We start from the raw sequence: 10,893 nt of genomic DNA, 5'->3' as shown, positions 1-10,893 counted from the left end.
TGCAGCCATAAGTTGGGATTCATCATTTGGGACTGAATTATTGCTGAGAGGTGTTTGCTTTGTCACACTCTGTTATTCCTGCCAAGTTCTTAGTGCCACCTCCTCTGTTGTTTAGGAGAGAAAGTCYTTCAGGCTCTCTCGTTCTGCTTCTTTTGTTTGGCTTTTCTTGTACTAAAAAGAAAAAAACCATCAGCTGGAAAAATTAATATCTTCATTGGCTGGGAGCTGATCTTGGCTTTTTGTGGAGAGAGAGAAGCAAGAATTCCATTCCAGAGTCGCTGTAGCCCTCTTTGCAGCCAGTGAAAAGTTGCTGCTTTGCTGGGAAGCAACAAGAGAAATTATCCATTAGTAAAAAAAAAAATAATAAAAAAAAATCATAACAATCTAGATGTAGGGCAAAAAATGAGCTTAAAGGCCCTACCCAGCCTGGTACTTAACCATGCACAAATTTAAATGTGTGAGCAGTCCCAGTGGTTTTGGTGAGCTGTGCTTGGCCATGGTTAGAGTGCAGCACTAAACTAAAATGAGGGTAAATGGGATGGCTCCCAAATGGCACATGTGCTTAATGCTCTAAATGTGATTTAAATATAGAAATCTTTGCATCCCCAGAAACACGTTTCACAGTGAAAGCAGGCCTGTAGGGTTGCCTGTATAATTCTGGCTCTTCCAGTAATTACATGCTGTTTATCTAAATAAAATTCATTCAGATGAAGCCTGTAACTTTGAGTTATTACCCTTGATCTTCTAAAATGCAGGGATTCTTCAATCTTGCTTCCAAATAACTGCTGCATTTAATTTCAGAGGGGACTAGTGGAGCCTTGTTACTGCTTGAAGGATTCGGGGAGGTTTTATTTGCAAACTGCATTAAGATTCTTCAGCTGAAATCTGTTAGCAAGGAGCAGCCTTCTCTTTGAGGCTAAGAATATTTTACAAGTGGAAAGCTAATTCCTTGGATTGCTAACAGCTCTYTGAAAAAGAGGGAAAACTGATGTTTTAAAGGAGGGATATACTGACATTTATATGCCACGATTATTTGACAGCAAATTTCTGTGTTGCAGTATCTCCAAAGATTTATATCCTTCTGTGCTGTTCCTTCAAGGTCTTACAGGGCAGGTTTGAACCAACACTCTGAATGTTTTCTTGCAGCCAAAGAAGCCCAAGGTCCCTGACAATCCTTTCCATGGCATTGTTTCCAAGTGCTTTGAGCCTCACCTTTATGTGTATATCGAGTCCCAGGACAAGTGAGTAACCAGCCTGAGTTTTGGGGTTTGTTTGCTTTTGGATGTGCTGGATTCTGTGCTCAAGCTGCAGAAAATGAATTTATTGAGGTTCTGCTATCTGATTTCACCAGGAGCAGGGATTGTGGTTGGAGGAAYTTTGAGTGGGACCTTTGCTCGGACACACGGAGTGTTCAGAGGGCTGTGGAGGTTGGTTTTGGGTGTAATTTCAGAGGGGTGGTGCCTGCTGCCTTTCTGTGGAAGAGGCTCAGTGCTCCTGAATTCCTTCTGTTGCCTCTGCAGTTCCCACTGTGTCTTCCTTTCATCTCATGTCTTCCACAAATCCCAGGGTTGGCTTTTCTGTGAAATACACACGTGGCTTCGTGGCAGAGGAGTCGTGAGATTGGCTTTGTAGAAATGAGTTATWTGAGATCCTTAGATGAAAGCTGCTCTAGATGAGCTGGCTGTGAGATAACATTATCATTGCTCACAGACTGGGACTTTGTCAGGGGGCTTTAATCCCTGGCACCCTTCTTCATCTTCCTCTTTGACTTGCAGCAAAACAACTCAAATGAGAGGAGCTTTCAGCTTGGAGCTCGCTGAAGTTTTCTGAGCTCTCTCTGCACTTTCTTGTGCTCCTCAATTCACACCAGGGTTTAAACAACATCTCAGCAGYAGCCCCAGTGCCACCTGGGAGAGGGGATAGTTGAAAAAGGTTCAGTTTAGTCTTTTAGCACAGATTAGTGGTTGGAAAGGAGAAGGAGGTGCCTGCTTCATGTATCTSGTGTCTCTGTGCTCTTCTGCTTTCCAAGGCTTTACCCATGAGAGCGTGTGTAACTCGAGGCTTGGAGTGTCCTGATTTCATCCAAACTCCRTGATAACCATCTTGAAAAAGCTTTTCCATGTCCCATCAACTTTTTATGCTTAAAAAAGAAATCGTTAAATAGCTGAAACCTTGCACGGTGGTGAGTCCTGCTGGGTTGAGGTTCYGCTCTGCAGTGTAACAAAGGGAAACTGATATTTCCCCCCTGCCCTCAGCCAACTGAGCACTGACTTGTTGGAGAATTTCTTCCCTTCTCACTGGGGGCCATTTTAATTCCCATTTTGGTAATTCTACCCCACTGTGCTCCTAGCCCCTTCAGTTGCCTTTTTTTTTTTCCTTTTCCTTTACAGTCACGAGATGTTTCATATTAGCTTTATAGCCRCAGGCTGCAGGGAGTTCAAAGAAAAACTGCCACAGTATTCCCCACGCTGCCCCTGACTGCCAAAAATCGCTTTCCTTCGTGATTTTCTCTCTTCTTTCTCCTTTGATTGAACTTTTGAGGATTCTGTTGCCGATGTCTGAAAMTGAGATGTTGCTCAGACCATTAATTGTGTGTTTGAGCTCTGAACAGTGAGAGTAGTGTGATAYTTTGTTCATCATTGCCTTAAATCCATGGCAGCAAACAGCCTGGACTTCTTCTGACTTAAAAAATTGTTTCCATATCCATTTAAAGAAACACGGTGCCAAAATCTGCAGCAGTTTAAGAGAAGACACCTGAAAGAGAGAGTTTAAAGATGCTGCAGCATAAATATCAGATTTCTGAGCAGCAAAGCCGATTTCATTGCTGCCCCTTTGGGAAGCGTGTCTTTAGCTCTCCTTTGTGGTCAGCTGGAGCAGCAGGAGCGTGCAGATGTGAGCTGAGCTGTTGTGCTGGAGTGGAGGAAGAGTTCTGTCAGCTCTGTGGGGCTGASAGTGTGCAGAGCCCTGCTTCAATCTGCTCAAAGGCACGTCTGAGTCGAGAGCGCTCGGAAAACTGGCACTTTGTGCTGAGTGTGTGCAGCCTCAGCAGCAGAGGGGCTTCCAAAATTCCCTTCCAAAATCCATGGAAAATGCTCTGCAACGCTCCAGGTCTCTGTCCTTCCTCAGTGCCCAGCACTGTTCACATCCCTGAGTTTCTCTGTTCTTCTCTTGTGCTGCCCAGGAGTTCCTGGTTCCATCTCGTGATTGCCAGGGGTGCAGGAAAGCCCTGAATAGGTTGAGTGAAAGAAAAAAAAAATAAAAAAAGAGGAATGCAGGAATGAAAAGAACCAGAATAAAATTCCCTTTATATGATTTCATTTCATGCTTTCTCTTGGTTAGATTTTGGCGAGTTCTCGCTCCCAATAAATATGCTACTGTTAGGAAATACCACATCTGTACTAYCAGAGAATTTTCTTGGAGCTTTTCYGTAGAGTCTGTGGAGAAAATTCTCATTTTCTATAGCTCTCCTGCCTTCTTCATGTTTTGTCTCCCAGCAGCTTTTTCTGCCAGACTCTCAGTGCTCCCATTGCACCACACAAAGATTCTTGGGCTTCTATGATATTTGGCCAACTGGGACTGATGTGAAAGTTTGCCATCAACCAAAGTGTGCATTAATGGTACTTTTAGTGCACAAAAACCTGGTATTTTATTTGCACCAGTGCCATTCTGAAACAGAAGCAGTCCCACAGCCTGGTTTACTGGGCACTTTTATCCAGGTTGGGATCAGAACAAGCATGAAGCTGCTCTCCCAGCTCTTGGGAACAGCTGCATTTTCTCCTGCATCCCGGCTGACAAGACCTTGGGGGACCAGGAAAACGCAGATCCATTTCACTCTGGAGAAGAGGAGAACATGTGGGCTGAGCACAAAGAAACAACAGCCACTGACATTCCTGACCRTGTCTGGAGACCCAGAGAAGGCAAAAAAAAATCGAGTGGCTYGTGAATGCTAAGAAAGCTCCACTTTGTTGCCCAGCTGGAGCGAGGCACAGATGCAGAGGTGGAGATGCAGCTGTTAAATCTGACAAGGAGCGAGCCACGTCCGCTTTCCTGGAGGAGCTGCAGCACGTGTGAGCCCTCCTGCAGCAGCCATCTGTTTGGCTCTGCTGCAGCTACRCAGGGAGGTGAATTCTGCTTCTCTATGGCCCAGCACAATCCGTTGCTCCGGCCGGGGTGTGCGGATTTATCGCGTCAGCGGAGCTGCCGGATGGTTTTACAGGGATTGTAACACGGGAGGAGCTGGGGGGTGGAATCAGAGCTCTGTGCACTGCTCCAGCAATAGGCAGGGAAAAAGGGGCTGCTTGTCTTTGCAACAGCCTGGCTGAAGCCAAGGAGTGTTGGTCCAGGATTGAGARTTCTGATATTCCAAGCACATTTCTGTAAATCKCTTTGGCCCAACAGATCACCCATGGTAGGAGTTCATCCATCCTGGAGCAGCCTCTAAGTTTATCAGGGAAGAGACTTGTTCTTGGTMAACTGGAATCAGAGGGGTTTTCTCTTTGGTTAATTGGAATCAGAAGGGTTTTCTCTTTGATAAACTGGAATCAGAAGGTTTTCTCTTTGATAAACTGGAATCAGAGGGATTTTCTCTTTGGTAAACTGGAATCAGAGAGGTTTTCTCTTTGGTAAATTGGAATCAGAGGGGTTTTCTCTTTGATAAACTGGAATCAGAAGGTTTTCTCTTTGATAAACTGGAATCAGAGGGATTTTCTCTTTGGTAAACTCGAAGCAGAGAGGTTTTGTCTTTGGTAAATTGGAATCAGAGAGGTTTTCTCCTTGGTAAATTGGAATCATAGGGGTTTTCTCTGTGGTAAACTGGCTGAAGCCAAGGAGTGTTAGTCCAGGATTGAGAATTMTGATATTCCAAGCACATTTCTGTAAATCTCTTTGGCCCAACAGATCACCCATGGTAGGAGTTCATCCATCCTGGAGCAGCCTCTAAGTTTATCAGGGAAGAGACTTGTTCTTGGTAAACTGGAATCAGAGGGGTTTTCTCTTTGGTTAATTGGAATCAGAAGGGTTTTCTCTTTGATAAACTGGAATCAGAAGGTTTTCTCTTTGATAAACTGGAATCAGAGGGATTTTCTCTTTGGTAAACTGGAATCAGAGAGGTTTTCTCTTTGGTAAATTGGAATCAGAGGGGTTTTCTCTTTGATAAACTGGAATCAGAAGGTTTTCTCTTTGATAAACTGGAATCAGAGGGATTTTCTCTTTGGTAAACTCGAAGCAGAGAGGTTTTGTCTTTGGTAAATTGGAATCAGAGAGGTTTTCTCCTTGGTAAATTGGAATCATAGGGGTTTTCTCTGTGGTAAACTGGCTGAAGCCAAGGAGTGTTAGTCCAGGATTGAGAATTCTGATATTCCAAGCACATTTCTGTAAATCGCTTTGGCCCAGCAGATCATCTATGGTAGGAGTTCATCCGTCCTGGAGCAGCCACTAAGTTTATCAGGGAAGAGACTTGTTCTTGGAAAACTGGAATCTGAGGGGTTTTCTCTTTGGTAAACTGGAATCAGAGAGGTTTTCTCTTTGGTTAATTGGAATCAGAGAGGTTTTCTCTTTGGTTAATTGGAATCAGAGAGATTTTTTCTTTGGTAAATTGGAATCAGAGAGGTTTCCTCTTTGGTAAACTGGAAGCAGAGGGGTTTTCTCTTTGGTAAACTGGAATCAGAGGGGTTTCCTCTTTGGTAAACTGGAATCAGAGAGGTTTTCTCTCTGGTAAATAAGAATCAGAGGGGTTTTCTCTTTGATAAAGTGGAATCAGAGGGGTTTTCTCTTTGGTAAACTGGAATCAGAGAATTTTTTTCATCCATAAGAGGGAAAGCAAAAAGGGATAGAAATTGGAGGACAGTTGTCATTGCTGGCTGGTGTTTCCACCTTTCTGTGGCAGAGGTAAGTGAGAACATACTGCAGAGTCTCAGCCATTCTGCTGAGGATTTGGTTCTCCTTAGGAGCCCTGGATGATGGCACAGCACAGCCATTACACCCTCAGCACTGAGAGGGGTGAAGGTTGTGCCAGGGGAAGGGGAGAGCTGGAGGAAGCGGAGCCAAGACCGTGTTGGAAATGGGAATATAAAATATAGGACCTCCTTTAGGACCGAAATATTTGAGTGAAGACCAGGCTATAATGAATCACTGGAGACAATAAGAGAGCTTTTTGTGCTTTTTAAAACAGCCTAAGTAGGAAGTGCACTTCGTGCTCACGTTAAATAAAACTTCTTTAAAGRATGTGTGAAGCTGTGCAAAGGCAGGTGGTATCCAAATGGGACCCAGAAATGACAAATGGCACAGCATTTTGAGCACATCTCCTTAAAATCCATATTCCCYGAGGTCTTTTCCGGAGTCCACTGAGATGGGAAGCCTGGCTGTTCCTTTTCCCAGTGCCAGGAATGAAACTCGAGCGCAGGCTTTATGCACTCGCATCAAACGCGCTGAGCCGAGCGCTGGCAGAGCTGGGGAGCTTTTATGTGTGGCTGGAGAAGAGATTTGAAGCCTCCACTAAAGCACAAAAGGTTGGGGCTGAGGAATCSTGYGAGGGAGGGCGGAGATGAGAAAGCTCCAGGATGCCCAGCTGTTAAAACCTTGCTGGTATCACAACACAGGGCATSTCACTGGAAGCATTATCCCCTCTCTTCCCTCCCCAACAGGCTGAAATCTCTTTTTGTTCCCCCCATCAGGAACCTGGGCGAGCTGATTGACAGATTTGTGGCCGATTTCAAGGCTCAGGGCCCCCCCAAGCCCAACGTGGATGAAGGAGGAGCTGTGCTGCCCAGTTGTGCTGACCTCTTTGTGTACTACAAGAAGTGCATGGTGCAGTGCTCCCAGCTGAGCACCGGCGAGCCCATGATAGCCCTGACCACCATCTTCCAGAAATACCTGCGGGAATACGCCTGGAAAATTCTCTCTGGGAACCTGCCCAAGTGAGTTTGGCTCCCCAGCATCACAGACATTCCAGCGAGGAGCAGATGATTTGTAAAGATAATTAATAAAGACATGCTGGTGGACGCTGATTTCCCTGTCAAACACCCCAGGTAGCAGCGGTATTGCTCCATCTGCTTTGTGGTTTTCTTCAAAGTTCAGTTTCTTGCRCTGAGAAAAAAGCAAGGGCAGCCACACATTTTTTTTTTTTGTAAGGGCCCCTGGAGAATATCTTCATATTTGGCTTTGATTAGCTGCCAGATTTGCAGTTTCTTGAAGTTCCTTTGGAAATGCCAGCCCGAGTCTCTTCAGAGAGGTCTGGCTTTCAGGATTGCTGCTTGGGTAACCAGTTCACACTGTGAATCTCAGCTGCCTTAGCTCAACATCATCTATATGGTAATTTAGAGGGAGTCTGGTTTATTTGTGTGATGCTGGAGTGCTTACCTGTACCTCCCTCTGCTCTGGAACATTTAATCTCTGGATAAATAAGAAATRTAGATGTAAATCCAGTGAAAGTAAAGGAAATCATGATGAGTTTGCACCAATATCAGACTACAGGCTAAAGGTGCTCCTGAGATGTTGCCAACCTCCACTGCAGTTAATTKTATTTGCTTTTAACCATCTTCAGTTTGTTTTTCTTGTAAACCTGGAAGCAACAGAATGACTTTCTGAAACCAGTAAAATCTTTCACAGCTGGAAGGGGAGAGGGTTCCATCCAGACAAGTGGAAAGATAAATTTAATGTGCATTCTCCATCAGACCTCAGTTGCATTCTTTATCCACTTTTTTTTTTGAGTGCTCCATTTTTGCTGTCCAAGATAAATATCAGTGTCCTATTTTTTTTAATGGATTTGGATTATGAAGAGTTGAGAGGTAGGGAATTTCCTGCTTCTAAACTGCTCTGAGTCTTTCTTTGTTGATACATGAACGCTGATCACTGGAAGGCAGTGGAGGGGGAGGCACATCATCTATAATTTACTTTGTTGATACCATCAGCTTTTAAAACACGTTGCCAGAGTCTCAAATGCACGTGGACAGCTGTTTAGTGCTGCAAAGATAAATATGACAAGTTTCCTGATAGTTCTGAGATTCTTCTGTAATCTTTAATTAGATTTTGAATAACTGGCAGTGAAGGTGAAGCTACCTGGGGAAGGCTGTGTTCCACTTGCATCTTAATCTGTCTTGCTGTCAATGAGTTTTTTGCTTGAAGACCTGGCACAAAGCTCTCTGTAAAGGAAATTCCTTTACCAAAACAGCAGCTGTGAGTTTGATATCCTGCATTGCATTGGGTGCTGGGCTTTGTGGTCGTAAGGCCTTTTTATGGCATTAAAATCCATCCAGGAATTTTGCGCTCTGTGTGTCTGTACACCCAAAAATCTTAGAGATTTTGTCTTTTTTTCTTTTCCAGGACAACCAGCAGCAGTGGCGGGCTCACCATCACCAGTTTGCTGAAAGAAAAGGARGGCTCTGAAGTGGCAAAGTTCACTTTAGAAGAACTCTGCCTCATTTGCAGCATCCTCAGTACTGCAGAGTATTGCCTGGCCACCACCCAGCAGGTGAGTTTTCCTCTGGAGGTGGCACCCAGCCCCTCTTCTGGGCTGCTGGGGAGACTGGGAGAGCCAAAAGGACTAAAATATCCATTGATTATTGACCTCTGCATAATTTAATCTGCTGTTTCTACCCCAGAAAAGTAATTTGCTTGTAACCCTGCTTTGCAGCATCAGTTYTGGGTTCAGTCCTTTTCAACTCGTTACGTAATTTGTTTTGGATTGGGGACCGAATTTTTTTTTTTAAAGACTGTTGGTTCATTCCCTTCATAAAAACAAGCACAACAGTAATTCAAAGTACTTTTGGGAAAATTCTTGCATGAAATATTGGGGCAATGTGGAGTGAAGAGAGGAGGAATTTATGCTGATGCGATTTGCAGCCGCGCCGCTCGTTACATTCAGGTGCTTCCAAAATGCCACAGGTCAGGAATGAACTGTGATGTTTGGCTCCATCCAGGCCTCTCCACCACTAGGTCTGGCAATCCTCATCCTCCTCCTTCTCCTCCTCCTCTACAGTTTGGGCACACACAGAGTGTTGAGAAACATCTTTATTAGCAGGATAGATGCCACAGTGTTAAGCTAGTACGGTAGCGTGTTGTACTAGAGTTACACATTTGACCTTGGAGCTTTAATTCTTTGAGGACGTGGAGCCACCATGGCCCATCCTGGCAGATCAACAGGTCTGCCATGCCAAGAAGGAAAGATTTCCAGTGTCACTGGATGAGTTTTGGATATAGTTTGGTCACAGATTAGCATTTAAGAAGCTGACCTTTTCAGAGCGTAAGTTTTCAAGAACGATTATTTCAAGTTTGAAATCTGATCTCACCATTGCTTGTTTTGTTTCCCAACAGTTGGAAGAGAAACTCAAAGAAAAAGTGGATGCAAGCCTGATGGAGAGRATCAACCTGACGGGAGAGATGGACACTTTCAGCATGTATGTTCAACACATTCCTCCTCCCACAGTGATCAAACATCCCCTTTTGTCAGCCAGATGGTGCTGGAGTTATAACAATCCCAAARTCCCGGTGTCCCAGGATCCACAGGCATTTCCCTGGTGCAGGAATGGCATATCCTGGCTGCTCCAAGAGTGCAGGCTTTAGCTGCTGCCCGTGGGCCCAGCCAAAGGAACAGGAGAGCTGGAGAAGGGAAAGGAAACAGTGAGTTTCCATTTGAAACAGCATTTGCATCTTGGCAGCTCTGCGAGGTGGCTGTTACATTTCAAGAAAGGAAGCTATTTCAGTACATTCCTTCCTGCTTGAACTTCCCCCTGGTAATCAGCAGCCTTGTCAGGATGATCAAACCCCATTTCAGATGACATAAAAGACTGATCCAATCTTATATTTGGGGATTATAATTGAGAGGAGATTATCATTCATTAAAATAACTTTTCATGTAACACTGCTAAAAATATTCTTCTCCAACATCCTCTCCACCCCTGACAGACAGATTGAATTTTTATGTTTTTTTTGAGAGAAGAAAATTGAGGCAAAAGTTGTTTTGCCTCATATCAGACAAAAGAAAATCTTGGCAAGACTGGGAAAATAATCCCTTTCCCTCAAACTAAGATTCAGCCCAGATAGCAGGAAGATATTTTTTTTTTGCAGAAGACTTCCTTCCTGTGGTTCCTCCTCYCCTGCTGCAGTGGGCAGGATCCCACTGAGTCTCCATCCAGCTCTTTCACATGGGCTCAGGCTCCATTCCAGGCTTCAGAGATTCCCTTCCCTTAAGGCTCTTCTCAGACCTTTTTTAAGAGTGAATCCTGCCTGAAATGCGGGGTTGCCATGTCCACTAAGCCAAAACAAGCAAGGTGACAGGGGTAGGAGAAATAAAATGTGCCAGATGATGGGATTTTCTTCCCATGGACAAGTGAGTTTTGCCAGCAGGAGCAGCAACCTCGAGTGGCTGCTTGGTTTCCACAATGGTTGCCTCACGAGGTAGTCAGTGAGGAAGTGTTTTGGAAATTATTTAATGTATAGTTCATGTTTGGGCAGCTTTAAAGTCCAGCTGACAGCACTGATATATTTTGTAACAAYGGCTTTTAATTGATTTCCATTTTGCTTCAGTTGAGGGCTTTGTCCAGCCTCCTGTCAGTGCAAGTCAGAGCTATAAACCTCACTGCTGTTCACTCCTTCAGCATCAATCGAGTTGTTTCTKCTGGGATTTGATGTCTTGTTAGGCACAGTCATAAAATCAGTGATAAAACGCTGTTTATGCACCCTGGGAAGTATCTTTTCTTTCAGAGAAAGGGGAGAGCAGAACCACCCCAAAGGTGAAGAAAAGGAGGGTGACAAATCTCTCTAAGTTTCTTTAGGAAAGTGAGAGAAATTATGGGAACTTCTAGAAATTCAACAAGGGAAAAAWTATTGTAATGTAAATCCAGAAATCCATCATTTTGCTGTTGATCCATTGTGGGATTGGGGGCAGCATTCATAGAT

The 10,893-nt window shown here is 44.3% G+C and overlaps 1 protein-coding gene across 2 annotated transcripts in view; it reads left to right on the top strand.

Annotated features, from left to right (window-relative positions):
• Positions 1 to 10,893, top strand: part of VPS53 (VPS53 subunit of GARP complex) — a 61,649-nt gene that overhangs the window by 31,792 nt on the left and 18,964 nt on the right. For both annotated transcript variants that reach the window (XM_057371918.1, XM_057371917.1), the window contains exons 13-16: positions 1,147 to 1,241; positions 6,672 to 6,914; positions 8,320 to 8,467; positions 9,310 to 9,392. In XM_057371918.1, coding sequence (XP_057227901.1) covers positions 1,147 to 1,241; positions 6,672 to 6,914; positions 8,320 to 8,467; positions 9,310 to 9,392 — 569 coding nt within the window. The remainder of the gene's footprint in view (positions 1 to 1,146; positions 1,242 to 6,671; positions 6,915 to 8,319; positions 8,468 to 9,309; positions 9,393 to 10,893) is intronic.

This window comes from Malurus melanocephalus, unplaced genomic scaffold (assembly GCF_030028575.1).
Source record: "Malurus melanocephalus ecotype Western Australia unplaced genomic scaffold, MMel_1.1 scaffold_162, whole genome shotgun sequence".
Taxonomy (NCBI): Eukaryota; Metazoa; Chordata; class Aves; order Passeriformes; family Maluridae; genus Malurus; species Malurus melanocephalus.
This window is presented reverse-complemented; position numbering and strand designations above follow the sequence as displayed.